Source organism: Rhinopithecus roxellana, chromosome 9, assembly GCF_007565055.1.
Source record: "Rhinopithecus roxellana isolate Shanxi Qingling chromosome 9, ASM756505v1, whole genome shotgun sequence".
NCBI lineage: Eukaryota > Metazoa > Chordata > Mammalia > Primates > Cercopithecidae > Rhinopithecus > Rhinopithecus roxellana.
Genome location: NC_044557.1, coordinates 73700817 through 73723212, shown reverse-complemented (window position 1 = coordinate 73723212; position 22396 = coordinate 73700817). Strand labels below are relative to the sequence as shown.

At 37.4% G+C, this 22396-nt stretch overlaps 1 protein-coding gene across 1 annotated transcript in view; it reads right to left on the bottom strand.

The window, feature by feature from the left end:
- Positions 1-22396, bottom strand: part of PKHD1L1 (PKHD1 like 1) — a 167869-nt gene that overhangs the window by 2962 nt on the left and 142511 nt on the right. The window contains 11 exon segments of the mRNA XM_010363096.2: positions 290-559; positions 4027-4180; positions 4526-4672; positions 5080-5231; positions 8837-9089; positions 9091-9182; positions 12051-12186; positions 14642-14799; positions 17339-17506; positions 17709-17941; positions 21115-21280. Coding sequence (XP_010361398.2) covers positions 290-559; positions 4027-4180; positions 4526-4672; positions 5080-5231; positions 8837-9089; positions 9091-9182; positions 12051-12186; positions 14642-14799; positions 17339-17506; positions 17709-17941; positions 21115-21280 — 1929 coding nt within the window.

The following is a 22396-nucleotide window of genomic DNA, read 5'->3' as shown; positions in this document are numbered from 1 at the left end:
GGCTGGTCTCCACTTCCTGACCTCAGGTGATCCACCTGCTTCAGCCGCCCAAAATGCTGGGATTACAGGTATGAGCCACTGTGCCCAGCCTTGTTTCACCACATTCTTATAAACCAGCATGTAGTGAATAACATTTTCCATAGGTTGTCTTGTCTCTGCCATTGAGGCTGTTACTTTCTCTTTGTGTACACAGTCATATCATGCACAAGAGCTGGGCACACAGCCTTTATCCAGTAAACACTGGTACTTCACTATGTGGAGAAATACTGTATTAATGGACTATACTTACTTAAAGTTATCTTCAAAGTTGAAACTGCAGCCATAAGTATTTCCAAGAGCCACATTCTTCCAATCAGACAGCTAATTACTACAGTCATTATCTGGGCATATGTACCCACAGTTGATGCTTTGCTGTTGCTGCTGCTGCTGCCACTGCTGCTGCTACTACTGCTGCTGCTGCCACTGCTGCTGCTAGAGACAGACTCTGCCAGCAGACTGAAAGTTCTGGATTCTACCCAAACAACATTATCCAGTATAAATTCAATCTTATAATTTTTTCCTGGAAAAAAAAAAAGCATCATACTATTTGATTTCCTTTTATGTTTTACTTGTTTTCATACAGCTCCCATTTGATTTTCATTGACTGAAAAACACTATATAGATCCTGATGAACTATTTTTGAAAGTTGAGTCCAATAAATTAGTTTAAGTACAGACAAGTATAGACAGGGTCTCAGAGTTAGAAGAGTTCTATCTGTCCATTAACTGAACAACAGGAAAGCTGGGTAGATTTTCTTTCTGCGGCAGCAGTTCCTGCTTCTTAGAGCCCCTTCCTAGTGCCCAGGACTGGACAAAGACTGTTAGAAAAGAAATGAGGGACAATAGGGAAGAGAGGTGAGGGTGCTGAATCTCAGTTGCATCCCTTCGTACTTGACCTAGGAGTAGAGAAGCATCAGTCTCAGTTGGGGGTGGTGGGGATGGATACTGAACTTTTTATTTTGAAAAATTTCAAACAAGAAAAGAGTTGAAGGAATAATACAGCAAACAACCATATGCCCTCCATTCAGATTCAAAAACTTTTACCGTGTTTCACATTTGCTTGAAGTTAAATGCTATTTTTTTATTACAAGGCTGTGACCCTTTTTCCTTACTCCGGGTAGACATTTTAGAAACATTGTTACTTGTGTTTAGAATCTAAAAAAGTTAAAGAGCTCATCCAATATTATTTAATCTCCAGGTTAAATCTTCCCACAGTTTTGAATAGGAGATAACCAATATATTTTTCCTTGCTATAATTTCTTTTGGGTCTGTTGCTATCATTTATACTAGTCATCACACAGAATGGCATTTCTAATACTTGTACAGCCCTGTAAGTTTTTACTCATTTGTTTTCTCTGTTATTTGTTTTTAAAAAGTCATTTCTGTTTTCATTCTTTATTTAGGAAGAGAATATAATTAGATCTTGATCACATCTGTGGTTTTATGAACAATTGCAATTCATTATATAACTTTCAGGATATATATGGGCACTGTGCTATAGAATTTTCTGTCACTGACAATTCCTGACAATGATGTATTAAAATTTTTTTCTTTTTGCATTAAAAAATCTGAATTTTTGTGGCAGGTGAGGTTATTTTATTAATTTTCTTGATGCGCAAATAATTTAGGGTAGTCCTTTTATTTTGTTTTTCTCCTCCTGAAGTACTGTGAAGAAGCCCAAGCTAGCTTTATGGAAAGACCACATAGAGGAGATCTGAAGAATCCAGTCAAAATCCAGAATCAGGTCCATAGAGATATGACCTCAGTTAAGCCATCTTAGCCAGCTCTAGTTAACAGAAAATCTCAGCTGAAGTCCCAGACATTGGAGCAGTGATGATCCATCCTGGCCCAAATTTCTGACACACACAATTGTGAGCAAATGAAATGGTGTTATTAGATTTGGGGCTGGTTTGTTACATAGCAATAGAAACTGAAGCACTAAACATTACATAGGACGCTAAACAAATATGTCCCAGTGTCTATTAGTAATACTGTCTTTATCTAGGTTGATTAAAGATGCAGATTCTTTTTCTCCCACCCATTTCTCACATCACCATTTTCTGTGTTAGAAACCACAACCTATATCTCCTCTACCCGAATACTCTGCTTTGCTGTTTATGGAGCTATATGTAGAAGAGGGGTGCTGTGCTGTCAGGCCACAGTCTGATCAACAAGAGGATTTCCTTCAGTGTAGTGACTGTGGGGCTTACCTGTTAGAAAGAGTCAGTGAAAGATATTTTGTTAATTTTCTCACTAATGCTTTGTTGTTGTTATAATTTTACTGTGGTTAATCTAAAAACTGGCTAACTGATTTAAAAATAATGAAGAGATCCCTACACTTGGCTTTCCCTATTGTACATAACCAGGGAACTGAGATGCCACACTTGATGAAGAAAAAAGGAGAGAGAGAGAGAGGAAGAGGGGAGGGGAGAAGGAGAGGGTAAGAGAGAGGACAGAGGGGGAGGGAGGGAAGAGTGGAAGGAAGGAGAGAGGGAGGAAGGAAGAAAGGAAGGAAGGAAGGAAGGGAGGGAGGGAGGGAGGGAGGGAGGGAGGGAGGGAAGGAAGGAAAAGGAAACACATAGGTGAAGAGCCCTGGTACTTCTCCATGGCAAGTAAGACACTCCTAAGGGAAGCTTTGAATTCTGAAAAGAACTTAATGTATGAAAGAAAAATGCTTAAATTATTATTTTGTTGCCACAGTAAAATGCCAAAACCTATTTTAGTGCTTTAACGCCCCAGTGATCCTGGGTACTTTGGGAACATTGTAGTTTGAAGACCTTGGTCACAAGGTTAGTTCTTTGCCACTGGGCACTTATTGGGTCCACTCTCATGAGGAGGTGAACAAACTTCTTTTCAGGTAGGGTTCTTGCCAGCTGCCTCATTTCCCATAAAAAAAAAAATTCCATTTGGGCTGATAGTTAAAAGAATTTAGCTCTGCTCTTAACCAGAAAGCAGTGGGATACAAGGTACTTGTCTAGGAGCACACCATTGAACTAATTGTCATTTAATTATTAGCAAACATTAGGCTGAGATATTGCTGCCCAGTAGGAAGACTGAACATATCTGGTGTAGGGCACTAACAAATCATGGAGAAACAAAAATTCAGGGAAAAAAAGTGGGGCAGGGATGCCACTACATAGCCTTTTCAGAAGTTAAGGCCCCTGACTGTCTTAAGTGGGTCCTGGGTTGGGAGAAACAGAACAATGGAGGCCTTTCTCAAATGTAAGCAGTTTATCCATTTCATTCTTTTAGATACTCTACATTCTATCACCAAGAGAGATCTGTTTGGGGATATATCATTTGGGCCCTGGTAGAATGGTTTTTACCAGTCAGAGTTGTGTCATCAACCTGTATGAAGATAGTATAAAAAACGTAATTGTGGCAGTCATGGCTGTATTTACTGCACCGATGTTCAAGGTATTACTTAATAGAGATTAATTGTGCACACTGTCTGAAAAATCACAGGGGACATTTGTTCTGTTCTCAGAGAATATTATAATTCTCCACAGCAACTGGTCTGTTTATTTGATGGGTACTGTAAATTATGATAATACTCATTTTCTCTTTTGCTTTGGCTTTCAGAAAGACCACAGCCAACTTTCTAGCCGAACTCTGAACTCCTCCTTAAGACATTCAAGTTATATGAGCCTACCTTATCCTTTCTTTTATTGAATTTGAAAATCCATATGTTAATTTTTCTTACTGTAAATGTAATACATTTTTAGTGAGCAAATTTAGAAAAGTATACAAATGGATAAATCGTGATATAATTTTGACTTCCTTAATTTTTTATTTTAATTTCTATTTTTTCACATATTAAATCTACTCTTAAGCTAGACTAAATATTTTCTGAAACAAGGCAAAATATAGCATTCTGATATCTATAGTTTATTCACCAGAGTGTTACAGAATGTTTTGTTCATTAAAAGACCATTATAATTGTCTCTACTTAGGTTATATATGTGAGGATCCAAACTAGTGCACCCACCTGTTCTAAGCGGAGTAAGGTCTGTGTAGTTGGCCCAACAGCTGCTAAACGGAATTGTTGTATTTCCACTAAGGCCATTGACTTGGTTATTATTGTAGTCCTTGAGTATGGCCCTCAAAGTTAGTGCAGTAATTCCAACTGATACGCAGTTACCCTAAAAAAAAAAAAAAAAAAGTAGAGAATTATAACAATTGTCCTGTCTCCATGCTTTTAAAAATATATGCAAAACTTTATTTTCAAAAATGCCTCATTGTAAATTGAAAAGCTGCAGAAGCTCCTTGTTCCACACAAAGAGTTCATAAATCTGAGCAGCAGAAGTTCATTTAACATCAGCATTTTTAAGACAGTACAAGATGGCACCCTTGGATATTAGTCCAACTTCTAAAGGGGCTGGGCGATCTTCAGGCTGCCAGCACACCAGGATGAGTGAAACTGGCTCATCCTTCAGAATTTGTAGCTTAATTCTTTCACTTAAGTAAAATTTTGAGTTATGACTTACGTCAGAATCTGTTGCCTTTACCGAAGGCTGCTGAGGAAACGGCTGTCCCGGCTGTGCTGCCACTGGCTGAGTGATCACTAAGAGTGAGGACACGAAGGCCACATAATGAACAGGAAACGCAGACCTTTCAACTGGCTGGGCAGTTACCTGTGAATGCACAAGGGATGAACTGGTTTCTACATGATAAACTATACTCAGCAGCAAACTCATTTTAGCCAGGCTGAGTGTAATATATTCATTATTTATTTTAAAATATGCTCAATATGTAAAATTAGTATAATTACAATATTTTCCTCCATTAAATTTATGACGCATTGTTATAAATATGCAAAGCAAAGCAAATTTGGAGCCAATACACAACTTTTGGAAGATATGCTCCTTTGTTCAAACAACTTTATTATCATTTTAGCGAGCCTATACAAAGTCAACAATAAATAAGAAACACATGCCTTCTAAATTATTGTTTTGAAATAGAAACAGACAGTTAAAATAAGAAATAAGTAATGATATTTTAAGTCCCCAAAAATGCATTTTTTCTAGTTGCATTTTCTTACCTTAATCCAGCCAGAGTCACTTGGTCTGGGGAGAGGATTAGTAATAGTCATGGATGAAATGTTAAATCCAAGGATACTACTGATTTTTCCTGAAATTACAGCTTGTCCAAGAGAACCAGCAATTACCTGGAGTTCAGATAATTGCATCTGACCTGTAGGGAAACAGTATGATGACATTTGGATTATAAAAGCATAGAACTGTGAAAACACATGAGAGTTTTTCACTTTAGCTTTCTTTGCATTGCTCCATTGCATTATAGAATTCCAAGGCTTTCTGATCTTCCCTGAGCAAAACACAACAGTCATATTAATGAGGGGAGGAAAAGGAAGAGCTCAGGAGAATATACTTTAAGTTGGAGTTAAAGGAAAAACAAAGGTAGATAAAACAGATACAAGAAAAACGAATGAAAACATAGTGGGAGAATATATGTCTCTTAATTTAATACTTTCTCATACCAATCTTTCTTTACCAGTGAAGCATTATCATGCATTTCTATTATCATGTGTCATTTTAAAAAATAAAGTGTTAATTTTGGAATGGAAGGATTGTTAGAATCTATCATATTATGTGTATGTATTCATATATTAGTTGCTAAAGTTATTACATTACTAACCAATTGTTACTGGCTTTGGACATTTGACAGTTCTCAGTTACTTTTAACACTACATATAGTTTCTGTTCCCCTTTTCTAGCATGGCAGGTCTGGGGTTTCCTCTTAAACCTTCTGCCCCCATAGTGCTCCTTACCTTGTAAAGTGGTACCTTAATGCACCATATTCCTTTTTTCAGAGTTTTGCTTAATCCCTCCTCCTTCACCTCTCCACTACACCACATCTAATCCATTACCAATTTCTAAATCTCTCTGTCCCTGCTGTTAAAATCCTAATTAAAGCCACATCAGCAGGGTTACTAAAACCACCTTTAATCTGACTCTCTGGAGTCAGACTGATCTTTTAAGAAACAACTGTAAAACAGGATAACGTTTTGGTGTATTGCAGGCCTTGCTAACCCCTTGTTCCTAGGTATCCTGTACCTTCTGTATCCAGAGTCATGCCTTGAGGAATCAAATCACTGAGTTTCTTCCGTTAAAGTTAAGCCATAAAGCTTAGAGTGCTCAGGAAGAAGGAGGTAACATCTTGGGCCAGCAGGTCTGACATGACACTATGAACCCCACAATCCTAAGCCATTTCATTCCTTGTCAGTTTAAAAGGACTCTTTTGGATGATGCAGACTCTTTTGGAAAAAGGCTCAGTCTTTCAGATTCCTCCCTCTCCTCATACTCCCTCCAGAAACAGCCTTCTCCAAGGAGGCCTCCCAAGTCTGAGGGCTTGTGTATCTAGCTGTAGCAGTACAGAACTGCTTCAGGTCCATGCACTACTACTACTACTTTGTCTTCACTGGTTTTTGGCATGGAATGGCAGGTCTGATCCGATCTGCACTGTTAACAGGTTCTCGCTGACCATTTGACATGTGAGGGCATTCATTTCTGCTGATTGCCATCTAGAAACCAAAGACCTTAACTTGAAGGCCTCTTATTCCTGACTCTAGGATTCTGTCTGCTCATAAATGCCTTTAATACATAGGTAACCCCTTTCTAGGACATCTGGGAATTTCTGGATATCCTGATACTGTATAAAAGCTATAAGAAGCCAGGAGTACAACTACATGAACATCTTTCTTGCCATTTCTCAACATTTTGTTGTGATTCACCACGTTGTAGGGTTCTCCTTGAGACTTGAAACACTATCCCAGTCTATGTCTGGAAAACATGCCATTAGCCTGTCCCTCCCACCATCCCTAACTTCTACAGTTCTTCAATGGTCTTATACCTGTCTGGATACATCTAACAAGCTAAAATAGATTTAAGGGGATGGACGTAGTAGGGATTGTATGTGGGGAAATGTATGTCACATGTAAGAAATAAATCCCAGTTTCTTTGTATATCTAGTGGCTAGTGTGATAAATTTTGGACCTCACGACACGTAAGGGCTCACCAGGGATTTCTAAGAGTAGGTGAGTAATCTGTATATGTGCCATCGGCCCTCTACAACTCCTAAAGTAACAGGCAAAGTCATGCTGAGTCCAAACCCTGGGCCTATAAGTCCAAGTGAATACAGAACTGATAAAGGAAAGTTAACTATGACTCTGGGCAGAGAACATTGTGGGAGATGTTCTCCCTCCATGCAGGCAAGCCTTCCCACAGGCTTATCCCCCAATGGAAGAAACTTCGCCTGCTTAGCTGGTAGAATTCCAGAGTGATAATATGGTAGGTGCATAGAGTCAATGCCTAGAAGCAAACCTCTTGGGAAAATCAGTGATGATCCCTAGTGGCATAAAATGAGAACTTCACCCAGTACCCAGCTTTACACAGAGCCTAGGAGTTTAATGATAAAGTGACTGAAGACAGGTAGATAGGGTAGATCCCAACCTTGTGGGGCTGCAGTTTATACACATCTGGAAGATCTCTTTAGGAAAAGGGATGCAGAAAAATCACTACCTTTGTAGCTTTCATAATAACATTCAATGATTTGACCACATTATGAGGACCTCTCCTAAAGCAGTGAAAGTGAAAGCCCCTCCCAGGGACTTGTATCAGTAAGGGGGCTTGAAGCGTAAGCTTCATAAGCTGGATGGCAGATCTTCCTCTGACAGATACCTGCCTCTTCTATTCTTGGGGAGGGGTACACCTAGGTCAGAGTACTTGTGCTTGACCACTGAAGACAAAGGCATGGCTGCAGGTTAGCAGTGGGGGATGTTATTGCATACCAGAAGACCAGGAAAGTTCAGTAGTACCTCAAGAGATGCATATGTAGAGCAGAGAAGATAACCCACTCTGTAGCAGAGGCTGTGAAGACAAGATGATAACATGAGGATGGAGGCCAGGACAGCCCCTTGGTATTCAGACCCCAACTTGAAAGGAGCAGATGGATAGAGAAAATTTGGAGAGCTGAGCATTTACCCAAGTGCCCAAACTGAGTAACTCTAAGGAAATGATTTAAGCCAGCAGAGATTTCTCTGATGGGACAGTTGAGCTTATTTTTTATCTCTGATAAAAACTAGGAAGTGAGGGACACAAAGAGGGGATGATGGCTCATGAGGATGATTTGCTCAGTCACAGGAAATAAAGACAGATTATGTACTTGCACATCTGCCCTTGTTAGGGTGAACCTGTGACTTTACCATGGAAATCGAACCCACAGCTCCACTGCTCAGAATATCCAAGAATGTCTACTCTTTTTCTTAAGAAAACATCCACAGTCCTTCTTTTGACTTCCAGAGCTCTCCACGTCTAGCACCTGTCTAGCCCTCGGCTACACCTCCAGCAGCTTGTCCTTCCTGGCTCCTTCCACTCCAGACCAATTGGACCTGTTTCCTCTCTTCAAATGCACCAAACTCTCACCAACAGTTTTCATAGCCTGAACACTCTTTTTCCTCGTCTTTTCTTTGACTATCTTCATCCTTAATCTCTCATCTATAAGATCACTTGCTTAAGTAGGTCTTCCCAGATCTTTTTATATTAGATCAAATTATTTTGTTGAATTTATTAATCATCACAATAACAAAACAGAGATTCAAATTCCTTCCAATTCTAAGAGTTTGGTAGTACAGGAAAAAGGGTCTCTAGGCGTGTAGGAGGGTTCAGGATATGGGGTTGATGGGACTTCCTGAGGCCTGGCTCGCCAGGCCCTGATCAGGTTATTTATGGATGTGGATTTGGTAATTGCATTCCTCCATCTCAAACAACTGTTATTCATACCTGTGGTGCCATTGCTTAAGAACTGAATAGGAGGGTCTCCAATCTCTATTTCAATTATGAATCCCATGGATCTCTTCCTTCTCAGACTCTTCCCTCTTATCATTTTGCTGATACGGATTTTGTCACTTGGTATCTTTAGGAACAAGGCAAGATTTCTAACCAGATTGTGAGAGGTATAAAAGTCATCTTCTGTTGCAGCAGGTAATTGGAAAGAAACAAATATCACTGTGGCAGTGTGAATTTCAACAGGTATAGGTTCTTTTAACCAAAAGATAAAGCAGCTGGTAGGTTCTATCAAAGTAGTTTTCACCAAGGACAGTGGAATCCAGGTTAGGAAGGAATTGGTCTATGAAGGAAAAAAGCCAGAGCAGCACAGCTAAGTATTATATATTATCACAATCAACATGCATTACTTAATGTTTGTTTGAATTTAGAAAATCCCCCCAAAATTCAACTTTATCATTCCTTCATAAGAAAGCATATCTTTTAAAAACAAAAACACTTATAGAACTGACTTGTGAAATTAAAGCCACTCCTTTAAAAAATACCACAAATAATCATTACACATTAGGTTTGTTTTAAAAAATAATTAGCTATATAGACACAGTATAAATGAGAAACAAATTGAGTTATGATCCCAGGAGCCTATACTGTACTTGAAACACTATTCACATGCTCATGATTTTAAAGGCTTGACTGAAGGCATTTGGTAATTTAAAAATATAAATTTAACTTTACTAGTTATCTAATTTATGCAGTGCTATATGCCAACTCTTAAAAGAGCATTTACAATTCAGTGTTTCTATTTTAACTAAGGACAAAACTGTGTAATATAAATGAAGTATATATTAAAACATCTCAGAAGAACCTTATACCAACTAAACAGACTTACATTTCAGCCTGAAAAAGTTTGGTGAATGCAAAACAAACTCTGCTAGGGAACTGAATTTTACAAAAGTGATTGAGATCATTATAAGGAATGAATAAATATGTATAATTTTATGGCAGAGTATCAACAATGTCTAAGAGCTAATAAACCCACTAACACATGTTGAGCCCAGACAAACGCTGAATTGTGTAATAGTGGTGGTATGAGATGTGTAGCTTCTTACATTTCATTGTGAGGCTTACTGGGAAAAAGAAATTAAAATTTTAGGAAGAAGAAGGAATTTCACAGTAATGAAAGAAGCAGAGACAAAGATAATAAAACATTTGGGTAACCTCCAAAGTATGTATAGGTTCATAACACAGGGGTATTATTTTGCATTCCAAGTGCCAAAGCAAAACGCTCACTTAAAAGCAATGCTGTTTCAGAAAAACACCACTACCACTACCATAAAACACACATTTATCTGTAAGAGGGCAGTGGTGGAATTGTTTTCCAGCTCTTCAGCACCTACATTATCAATTCTTTACATTATGTTCTGTCTATGGAGAACAAAATAATATCCCTGTGTTATGGATCTATACGTATTTTGGGGTTTTGGAAATGTTTTATTAATATTTATGTCTCTGCTTTTTTCATTACTGTGAAATTCCATCCTCTTTCTAAAATTTTAATTTCTTTTTCCTAATAAGCCTCACAATGAAATGTCGTAAGAAGCTAAATGTTTTATTCCACTATTAATTATACAATTCAGCATTTGTCTGGGCTCAATATATGTTAGTGGAACTCTCTGCCTAAGAAGATAGTTCCTATTTTCCTGACTCTGAATGATATTGCGCTTGGTACCATATGTGTTATTTGAAAAGAGTGAAAAATTTATTAAAATTAAGCTATAAATGCCATTTCATTCATGACACAACTATTTATATATAAAAAGTAGTAACACTGACTCTCTTAATTTAAAAGAAGGCAATATAGCATAATGGTTAAGTGCATGGGTTTTAGAGCTAGACTGTTCTTGAGTCTTTGTTGTACACCATACCAGCTTAAGACTGCTATGGACTGAATTGTGCCCCCATATTTCACATGTTGAAGCCCTAACCTTCAAGGTGATGATATTTGGAGATGAGAGCCTTTGGGAGGAAAGAGGGTTTAGATGAGATTGTGAAGGGGGAGACTTCATGATGGAATTAGTGCCCTTCTGAAAGGAGACACCAAAGAGCTTGCTCGCATCACAGTCTCTCAGCCATGTCAGGACACAGCAAGAAAGTGGCCATCTGCAAGCCAAGCAAAGAGCCCTCAGCAGAACATGACCATCATGGCACCCTGATCTCAGACTTTTAGACATCCAGAGAAAATAAATTTCTGTCATTTGAGCCACTCAATCTGTGGTATTTTGTTATGGCAGACTGAACTAAGACTACTATCTTGGCAAATTACTTCCTGTGTCTCAATTTACTCATCTGTGCCTACCTCAAAGAGTTACTATGATGTAGTAACAATGAGTTACACATAAAGCATGTAGAGCTGTGCCTGAAATATATTAATGTCTCTGGAAACATTAGCAATTCATGTTATTAATAGGAATATGACTTCTTCTATAAATGGTAAAGCAAACAGATTACCCATTCATATTTTCAAGTCTAGCTCATATTATGATCTGCCACACACATCTATATAATGGTTGGCTAAGATTATGGATCACATCAAAAAATGAGGATGAATAGCCCATGTGGAATGGAATGTATGCTATTGGCCTCATTAGAATCCTGTTTAACAAAAAGACTTACATAAGCAGATATAAATCCTGGTGTTACAAATATTGGTCAATGAATAAGTTTAGCCTCTTCCATGTTTCATTTAACAAAAGTTTATTTTATCATATTTACTTCAAAACCTTTAGTTGATGTTATATTAGCTTTCTTGGCAATAATTCTTATGACTGCCAATTAATTTAGGCTCTAACCTCTATGAAATAGAAGTAAAGCCAAGAGAAGGTGAAAATTTTAAGCAAAATCTCTTCTGAACATAGGAAGGACTGAATTCAACGTATGCAAAATGAAAACATTCTTAGGAAGCAAAAGAATGCCCATGATAAACAAAAACTCATACCTGCATGTGCACAGATAAATAAGTTTCATTAGGAGTGATCTTTCAAGACACTCATGTTACAAATGAACACATCTTAGTATTTGGTGGACTGTGGCTAAAAACTTGTTTTCTTCTGCATTATCAATAGATAAAGAATTAAAAATACTAATAATCAGACATTTAAAATGTTACAAATAAGTACATACTCCATGTGTACTGTGTTTTTTGAGAAAATACCTTTGTACAGATGGTTATTAAGTTCACAGTATTTCTGCTGGGCATTCCATATTGTATTTTTTGGACAGACCAATGAGTTGTTCACATAGACATCCAAACGTTGAAGTGTGGAAAAGAAAATTCCTACTAGAACAGCCTATTAAAGAAAAAAAAGTTTTGTCTTAAGAAAGCAATAAAACAGAATATTTGTAATTTAGCACTTAAACCATGCTTCAATATTGTATACTTTCTGCAAACTGTTAAAACTAAGTTTTGGCCGGGCGCGGTGGCTCCCAGCACTTTGGGAGGCCGAGGTGGGCGGATCACGAGGTCAGGAGATTGAGACCATCCTGGCTAACACGGTGAAACTCCCTCTCTACTAAAAATACAAAAAAATTAGCCGGGCGAGGTGGTGGGCGCCTGTAGTCCCAGCTACTCCAGAGGCTGAGGCAGGAGAATGGCGGGAACCCGGGAGGCGGAGCTTGCAGTGAGCCGAGATCGCGCCACTGCACTCCAGCCTGGGTGACAGAGCGAGACTCCGTCTGAAAAAAACAAAACAAAACAAACAAAAACCTAACTTTTATGGATTTGGGATAAGTGATGAACTAAAATTTTAAAATGGGCTTACATTCGACCATTCATACAGATAGTACAACTTAACCCTTAATTGACCATTCTCAATAGAAAAGTGCAATAAGATAAATTATTAGATGACTATCTCTAAGTTTAAAAAAAGGGTCATTTAAAAGACAACAAAGGACAATACAGACTTTCAATATCAGGAGCAAGGAAAGGGGGACTTAGCTGTACTCTGTATAATGCAGCCACACAAAATTAGGTACTTCGTGTTGGGAAAAAAAATGCTTATCTCAGAAAAATTTGGTAGAAAGACTAATAAATGTCAAAATAACCATCCTCTCTGATTCAATTTTATTCATTTTTCATGTTTATATTGCTTGTATTTCATGCTATCAGCTATGATCATAAAGAGATTGGCTTTTCCAAGAGCAGGGAAGGATTAATATGGAGTTTAATAAGCTATACATAGTTCTGGAATCTTCTTCTTTTGATATTGTCTTCAGAGGCTCAGAATATTAACAGTCACATTACTTTGTAGTCACCATTCTCATTTTTAGAGTTAAAATATTCTCTTCTGATTTTTTTAAAAAGAAAATTTTGAGTTCCTATTTCAGCCATGCGGTATTCTAAGTGCTGGCAAGAGCCACTGGCTTCTTTGAGCTTATATTCAAGAGTGATGAGAGACAAAAAATAGAAGTAATAAAAGGTAAAGTAGGAAACATGGTAGATGGTGATGAATCCTGTGGAGAAAAGAAAAATGTAAATCAGGGTGCGTGTAACTTGGGAGAGCCAAGGAAGAAGGCATGATCTTGGAGGCCTATTGAGAAAGTGGAATCTGAGGTGACAGGAACTTTAGCCACTTAGGGTAGAGTGTTTGAGGCTAAGCAAACATGAGAAACATAGGCCTAGCGGGTAGCATGTTTGGTGTCCCTAGGAACAGCAAGGAGCTCAGTGGGGCTGGAGGAGTAGAAGAAGCCAGAGAGCTTAGGGATGAGAGAGATTCCCATAGGGCCTCACAGGTCATGGTGAGGATTCTGACTCTTGGACAGAGACCAATAGGGAAATTGTTACAGGGTTTGAGGCATGGGAGAGATGTGATCTGACATATTTTCAAGGTATCTGGCTACTAAGTTGAGGACAGACTATAGAAGGGCAAAGGTGGAAGTAGAAAGAGGAATTGGGAGGCAATTACCATGATCCAGGAAAGGCTCAAACTGGATAGTAGCAGTGGAGGTGGTGAGAAGTGGGCAGATTCTGGTATTTTGAAGAGAGATTCAAAACAACTTGCAGATGGATTGGATGAGGAATGTGAGCAAAAGAGAGGAGTCAAGAGTGCTTCCAAGGTTTTATCTGGTGCGAAGGGATGGAACTGCTGTCTCCTGGGAAGGGGCAGATGCCTCCTTCCCTTATTCCTTTCTGTGCTTCACCTTATCAGCATTCTTTCTTCACATTAAACATCCTGGGACTTTAAAGTCTCATATTCTTAGAAAAGAAAATCTGAATTATGACACTACTGGTTAAACGCATACTCTTTTCATACTAATTAAATATAAATTTAATGATCCTGTCCAAGTTCAGTTTCCAACAAAGACTTGACATTATTGAAGATATTAAAAATAACATGCTGCAGTCTCTGAAGTAAATTCCAAAGGTGTATTTCTGACATATATAAGTAATAGCAGCATTGAAGAATATCATTCTAAGTGATCAGTTTTGAATGTACAGTATTTTTATGTAAAAATTTAGGTTTGCTTGTTAATCATGCAAATCATAGGCATCACTGTCATGCCTCATGTATGGAGCACCAAATCAAGTGCATATGGCAAGGGGATGATGGTGATGCTTGGTACTTGTACCTTCAGGCTAATGAAAACTGTCTAAACTAATAATAATTTCAGTGGTACCCTGATGCATCCTTGGAAATGGGCTGTAAGGCTGACAATGCTAGAACAAGGGAGGAGATACAAGTCTTAGCAGATAGAAATACCATGCAAATAATCAACAGCAATTACACTTAAGACATCTTGCCCTACCTTATTATGGTCAACATTAAGCAACATCAGTCGAAGATTCTGAGGACTGGTGCCAGTGAAGTAAACTTCATAAGATGTGTTCAGAGCCACAATGCTGTGAAACAGGGACAGCCTTCTCTGGCATGTATATCCAGCACACCAGCCATGATCCTGTGGGCCTAAATCCATGCAAAATGAAAGTGCATATTCCTATATAATGCATTTCATTAGTATAAAATCTGAAGAGTAATTGTATTTAAAATAAATTGCCATGGTCAAGTTCAAATGCAAGTTCAGCATTTATACCTATTACCCATCCACCGTTACCCAGCCAGCTAAGCTATTTCTCAAACCTTGGCTTAAAAAGGAAGGCAGAGAAGAAACTTCTTCCTATCACCCTTGCTTTTACACTGCCCAGGGTAAGAAGGGTGGTAATAAGAATTGTATTGGAAGGTCACTGAGAGAAATAGTAGATTTGCATATATCTCTACTTTAATGATAATATTCAAGCATAGGCCACATGGTGAGGAAGAAAATGCTTGATCCTCTCCTCCCTACCAAATAAAAGCTTGAATGGGAATTGAACTTTCTCAGGCTCTTTGTTAGGAAATGTGCTATAACAGAGTTAGTTTGTTAACAATGGGCTCTGTACCTGGAAAACAGGGACATCTGAATGCCTGAACCATTGATTCATTAATTTGTTCTTTCACTAATGCACTTGTTTTTTAAAAATAGTTAGTTTATAAATTCAGCAAACACATTCGTCTAATCAAGTCATTAATCTTCCTCCATTTTAATTTTAATTTAAGAAATTTTTGTTGACAATTGTTACTACAGGTACCATTAGAATGTTGACATCATTAATTAACTGAAGCCACCTAAGAAATAACACTCCATCAAACCCTCTAGAAAGCTAAGAAATAGTGAATGCTTTTCTACCTGAATCCAAACATTTTCTGAGCAGGTTTAAAATGACTTTCATAACAAACTTCTGTATTTCACTTAGTTTTAAAGTGGCTGAGATTATACATATATAAAACATTGAGTGAAATATGGAATGAATTTTATTGATGTATTTATTCATTAGGTTTTCTTTATTTCCTAGCTTACTTGGAAGTATTATCAATATTTATAAGTACACTTCAATCAAATTTTAAATCAATATAAACTTCTAAAGCTCCTGTAAAGCCTAACCTTTTCCTTAGCATACAAAATATAAATCCTAGTTTTAAATATACTTTCTTTGTGAATTTTGAAAACATAAAGAAATATCTATGTATAACATAAAAATTTAAAGTGGCAAAAGTCATATTTTTAAAATAAATAAAATTTAATATTAATATTCAAAAGGAAGTGAGTGATTTTCTGTAACTTTTATCTTGGGGAATTTTTTTTCCCCATCTAGTATAGCACATCCCAAGCTTCAGTGATTCTTCTAACACCTTCATGATTTTTCTGTGCTGCTATCATTTACATAAGACTTCTTTAAACTGATAGTCACTTTTTAAAATTTAAATTCATATTGAAGAAATATGTCTTGTCATTATTGTAAATGGAAAACTTGTATTGCTTGCCAGAAAAGGGAAATGTAAAAATAAGACAATGAAATATTTTTCCACCATATAAAACAGAGCTATTTGGAAAGATCTCTTCTATTACTCCATTATTCATTGACAGTTCTAAAGTTGTTCTCATAATCTCTGCTTCATAAAATCCAAAAAGCAGCATCTAAAATTGGGTTGACTGCAGGTCACAGAAACCAGGCATAGCACACATTGGGGTGGGAGAAGTGAGGAAAGCCCTAGAATCATGAAACTTTGGAATACTCCTGATTTAGTTCATTCTGTTCTTATAAACAAGTTTTTAAAGCATTCATATTTTATTGATTTCTAGAATATTTTAGTACATATTGTGACACCACAAGGGCACAGAAATCTATCTAATCCAAACTATATACGTTTTCAGCACATAAAAGATCCTAATCTAAGCCTGTTTAGGGACTAAGTTTTGAGCCCCTGGTGTCATTTCAAGAATATACGATGAATCCTTGTCTGTGTTTTCACTACCTTAAGAAGTTCATCTTACTCATTCAAAAAACCTTGGTATCCTGAGCATGGAGACCATTACCTTCCTTCTCTGCTACAGCCTCCTGAGACCAGAATGGAAGAAACCTGATGCTATAGCTTGACCAACTGGTCTTGACAATCAAAGGAATTAGAGATGAGAAAACTTGTTGATGGCAATGTAAGTCTTCCAAAGATTCATGAGAATAAAACATGAGCAGGCTGAGAATACTGCTTGTCAGGTATTCCAAATAACACATTATCAATTTTTAATATACACTAGGCAAATTGTATTTTTTGGAGATACTTGGACCCTTTTTTTCCTTCAAAATACTTGTACCACCTTATCAATAAAGTATGAAGATCACTCCAGAAATAACTTTCCCCCTTCTTCTTACTCTCCTCTCCATCCCTCTTCCCCTCCTTCTTCTTTTTATTTTAATGGCCAATTTTAAATAACTGTCCTCACTTTCCTCTATGAGGTACTGCAAGATCAAGTCTCTTCCCTGCGCATTGCTCATTCTTACAAATGGAAGGCAAACAAGGCCTCATGTTTGCTAGTTGTGTGGGGTAAATAATTTATGAGATGGCTTCATGCATTTAATAACAAACAAATGTTCTGAGTAACTCTAGTTTATACATATTGAATACCTACCATTAATGAGATCAACATAACCATTGCCCATTATAGCCACTGGGGAAAGTCTTCGAGTTTCTGTGTCAGGATCCAGACTTTCAATAACCATCATTGCATATTCCATCCCAAAGCACTGATAGCTCTGCCACTCTGGAATGTACTTACAGGTTGAATCTCTAATAATTCCTAGAAACATATTATATATATATATTTTAGCAATAATACAAAATCTCTTTGTAAAAAAATCCTCATAACATCTTTTTCTTATTATGCCAGCTTAAGAAGCAGAAAAGATAAGTTATTGGTTGAGTAGATAAGTCATTAAAAATAAAACATATATTTTGTTTCATGGGTTTAAGGCCTAACAATAGAATAAGATCCAACAAACCTTTATGAGGTGCTTTCTCTGTGACAGGAATTCTACTTCCATTCAAGAATGTGAGCATCGCCTTAGGAATTCTGTAGTCTCCAATTCCTACTTGGCTGTTTCCATCCCATTCGTATTCTGCTTGAGGTATCACAGAACCAGCACTCCCCAGAAAGGAGCCATCTATGTCTTTAAGAAAAGATTTCCTCTTGGCATCACAAACCATGTCTACACAATCAGATGGATTGACTTTACTGAGGAGAAAAGTTGAATTATTCAGTTCATTGTTTCTAGAGAGCAATATGAATATACTTGAATATTTGCTAACAGGGTATCCAAAAAAATTAATGTATTAAATCTTATTTCAGAGAGGTTTCAAAGTGGGACCAAGTAGCCTATGTAATTAGCATTGGAATGAGGTCTGCTTTTCCATTGTGTTGATTTGGTCTATGATTATGAATTCATTAACATTTCAAAACAACAAATCATACCTGTGGGATATAAAATCAGAATTCCACTTTTCTATTCTATATATTGTTGAATGATAGATTTCTTATTTGTGCATTGTTCACAATATACTAACATTTCTCCAGAGAGTAGATGAATGATTACTGTTTTACAAGACATATAAAATCCCTGTGTTGGCAGGGAAGTCTTTATTATTATTTCCTTTCCTTCTTGTCTTTAAAAATTATGAAAGTATTGCTTGCTCTAAAATAATCTAAAGATTTATTAAAAGCTCAATCCCTATCACCTTCCCATTCTAAGCTTTTAGGCTCATCACCAATTGCAGATTAGTATATATTCTTGTAGACCTTTATTTATGGATATATGGATTTATCTGGATTGTGTTTATTATGCTACATATTTTAGTAACCATTCTATAGATAACAATAAGAGGTAAGATAAACTCATCATGCAATTCAAATGTAGATGGTATTTTGGCCTCATCTTGAGTTACTTGGAGTGTTGATTGATTGTTACCTGATTATAATCATAAAACAGCAGCTTAACGTGTAAGGTATGATACATTCAAATGGTATACATACAATATACTCATAGAATACCATGATATATACCATGGGCAGAGTTATAGTAACAAAATAATAGTGAACAGCTCAGATCTATTAAATAGTATCTAGAATAGCTCTCCCTTTTTGCTATGAGAAACACATGAAGTTATTAAAACAAGTTATTCCTTACATAATATACAAGCTTTAGAGAAGGATTTTAATAAATATTTTTGTAGTTCATGTGTTCTTTGTATTCCAGTATGTGCCATGTGTTTTTGTAAGCAAGTCTGTGAGTAGAGTGCCCAGTGGCAGTCTTTTATGTTGTGGCTTTGTTCTCTTAGTTTAGGTTCCCAAGAAATAAAGCCTGAGATGTGGGTTTTTGTTCAAGTAAATTGCCAAAAGAATCCTCTCAAAAGGGGAGGAGAGAAGTGGTTTATCCAATAGCTTTAATCTGATGCCATGAAAACCTCTGGCACATAAACTGCACAGCAGAGTTGTTGCCACCTTAAGACAAAGCAGCCAGCCTTGTACTCCTGAATTAGTCAGTCGTTTTACAGGGACTGCAGGGTGGTGGGAGGGAGCGCTTTGGACTCCTATGGCTAGTTCTATTTGGCTAAGAGCAAAGTTCTGAAAAGCCATGGGTTGTTATTGGCCAACACTGAGAACATCTGGGGGTTGGGTACACTGCCCAGTAAAGATCTGAGAGAGCACTGACGGCATCACCTACAAGCACAGAACTCAGAAAAATCATATTTGAAATTGTGGTATTTTCTTCAGGACTTATATTCTAAAATTATATGTTGAAACTGAAAGATTCAGTGACAAGTAAATAAGAGATAATAACTGCCTACTGAGGAGGGGCTCTATGGACCCCCAAACACTGAAGTTCAACAATAATTAAATAAATAAGTGTTGGGTTGTCAGCAAAGCAAAATCAGATGAAGTCAATTTATGAAATATTACATTTATCTGAAGAGGTACCTACTTTCTTTTTTTGATACAGGGTCTCACTCTGTTGCCCAAGCTGGAGTGCAGTGGTGTGATCACAGCTGAGTGCAGCCTCAACCTCCTGGGCTCAAGCAATCCTCCTGCCTCAGCCTCCTGAGTAGCTAGGACCACAGGTGCACACTACCACACCCAGCTAATTTTTATTTTTTAATTTTTTTGTAGAGATGAGATCTCCTATGTTGCCCAGGCTGGTATCAAACTCCTGGGCTCAAACAGTCTTCCTGCCTCAGCCTTCCAGAATTTGAGATTACAGGCACTAGCCACCATGACTGGCTGAGATGTCTGTTTAAATACAGAACATAATTCCTTTTCTTTTCCCCTAAGCTGAAAATGATCAAAGATCAGTAATATTTTTTTTCTTCCTCCAGTATTGCCTTATATCTAAATTCCTGGTCTGTACTTCTTATAAAACATAGGAATTATTAGATATATTATTCTATGACTTAGAATCTAAATGATCGCTTCTGGAAATGTCCTGACACCAACTGACCTTTGTGATCAGAAAATCACTGTTCTAAGTTTATGTGTATTTATAATCACAGTGATTATAATGGCTGACATTTAATTTCCAAGCACATTTTGGGGTGCCTGTGATAGGATATTTTGGAAACAATAGGTAACCAAAAAGGGTAAGAAAAAGGGAAGAAATAATAAGAGATATCTCTTGTCCATTAATGATTGTTAACTTGAGAAACAAACAAAAACAATGTGTATGTGGCTCTTGCCTTTAATCCCAGTGCTTTGGGAGGCCAAAGTAGAAGGAATCCTTGAGGCCAGGAGTTCAAGACCATCCTGGGAAACATAGAAAGACCCTGTTTCTACAAAAAACAAACAAACAAACAAACAAAAACTTAGTTAACTAAGCCAGGCATAGTGGCATGTGCTTGTAGTCTCAGCTGCTTGGGAGGCTGAGGTGGAAGTATTGCTTGAACTCAAGAGTTTGAGTCTGCAGTGAGCCATGATAGCATCACTGCACTCCAGCCTGAGTGGCAGAGGTATTTTCCAGGATGTCCTAAACTCCTGGGCTCAAGCAATCTTTCTGCTTCAAACTCCTGAGTAGCTGGAACTACAGGTGCATTATGCCTGCTCTTAAATGGAAAGATATTAAAGTAGAACACACTTCAGACCCCATCTATAGCTTTCATATTTAACAATGATGATATTATTGATGATTCACACACACGCACAAAGCAATGGGAGAAAACATATATGTTAAAGCCCAGTTTTTAAAACTCAACTGAGAACATTTAGATTTACATTATTAAATGGTCTTAATTTTCATAATGCTCGTTAAAGTTTCATAAAAACTGGTAGTTATTTTAATATGCCAACTTAGATCTTGAGCAGGAGGAAGTGAGAATGAAAAACTATAAAGATAGAAAAACCACAATTTTTATGTATTTTACCTTATATCAGGCCTATGTATAAATATTTTTGATTGTTCAGTAGTATCAACCAGTTTTATATTCTTCACATGGATTGGATGCTGTAAATCTTCATTTAAAGGGTTAGTAATGAATATAACATTAGTTTCCCCTGAACAAACATTCTTAAATCCAACAAATGTTGAACCTAAAACATAAATAATAGATAAGTGATTATTTTCTCTAAAGAAAGTGATAAAATCAGATTTATTTAATGCACATTCTGCCAAACACATCTTTTGTCACTACCTTAAACATGGAGCTCTTGCCTGATATGGTAAATAAGTCTACCACTATTTGTGGGAGCCTGTTGCCTACCAATATTCATATCACTAGGTAATGATCACCCATATTTTCTCCGGGCTTGGCCAATGGGACAATAGCAATCACAGCATAAACAGAGATCTGGAGAGCGCTTGCATATTGGAGCTTGCTCTTTCTTAGTGTTCCAGGGAATTCTGTGACTTCCAACATATGAGTAAGCCTGGGATACATGTGGCTCTATCACTCCTATCACCCCAGCTAATGGCCAGCACCAACTGTCAGCAAGCACCAACCACCAGACATGGAAGTAAGGCTATCCTAGACTAATCAGCCCATAGCCATCCTGTAAACTGATGGCACCTAATGGACAAGACCAGGTGAGACCAGCAGAAAAACTATCCAGCTGAACAAAGCCCAAATTGACAATCCACAGAATCATGAGCTAAATGGTTGTTTAAAGTCTCTAAATTTGGGGGGTTATCCAGCTAAGATAAATGAACCACTATTTTTCCCTTGGCTTCTTTGTATATATTACATGGCTAAAAGACAAAATTGATTGGATCCAAAAACTTAATCTCCATTGTACTTAAAATCCAATAACTCTAAACAGAAAAGCAAAAGGTGACCTCTAAAATTCTCAAATCAGTTATGTTTTATCTATGCCTCTTCTTAATTATATTTCCTCCTAAGAAGAGTCTATATACAGGAATACAACCTGTAGATGAGTATTAATAAAATATCACAGTAGCAGATGCTGTTTGTGCCCTGCCCACATCTCCTTTACTGGGTCAGTGCACCCAACACCTAGTTCCTCCTGTAAGTATTGGCTGCAAAGCACTCATAGCTGCAGTCTTCTGTTTTTGTTTTTTGAAATAGAATCTCACTCTGTCGCCCAGGCTGGAGTCCAGCGGTGTGATCGTGGCTCATTGCAACCTCCACCTCCTGGGTTCAGGCGATTCTGCCTCAGCCTCCCAAGTTGCTGGGATTACAGGTGCCTGCC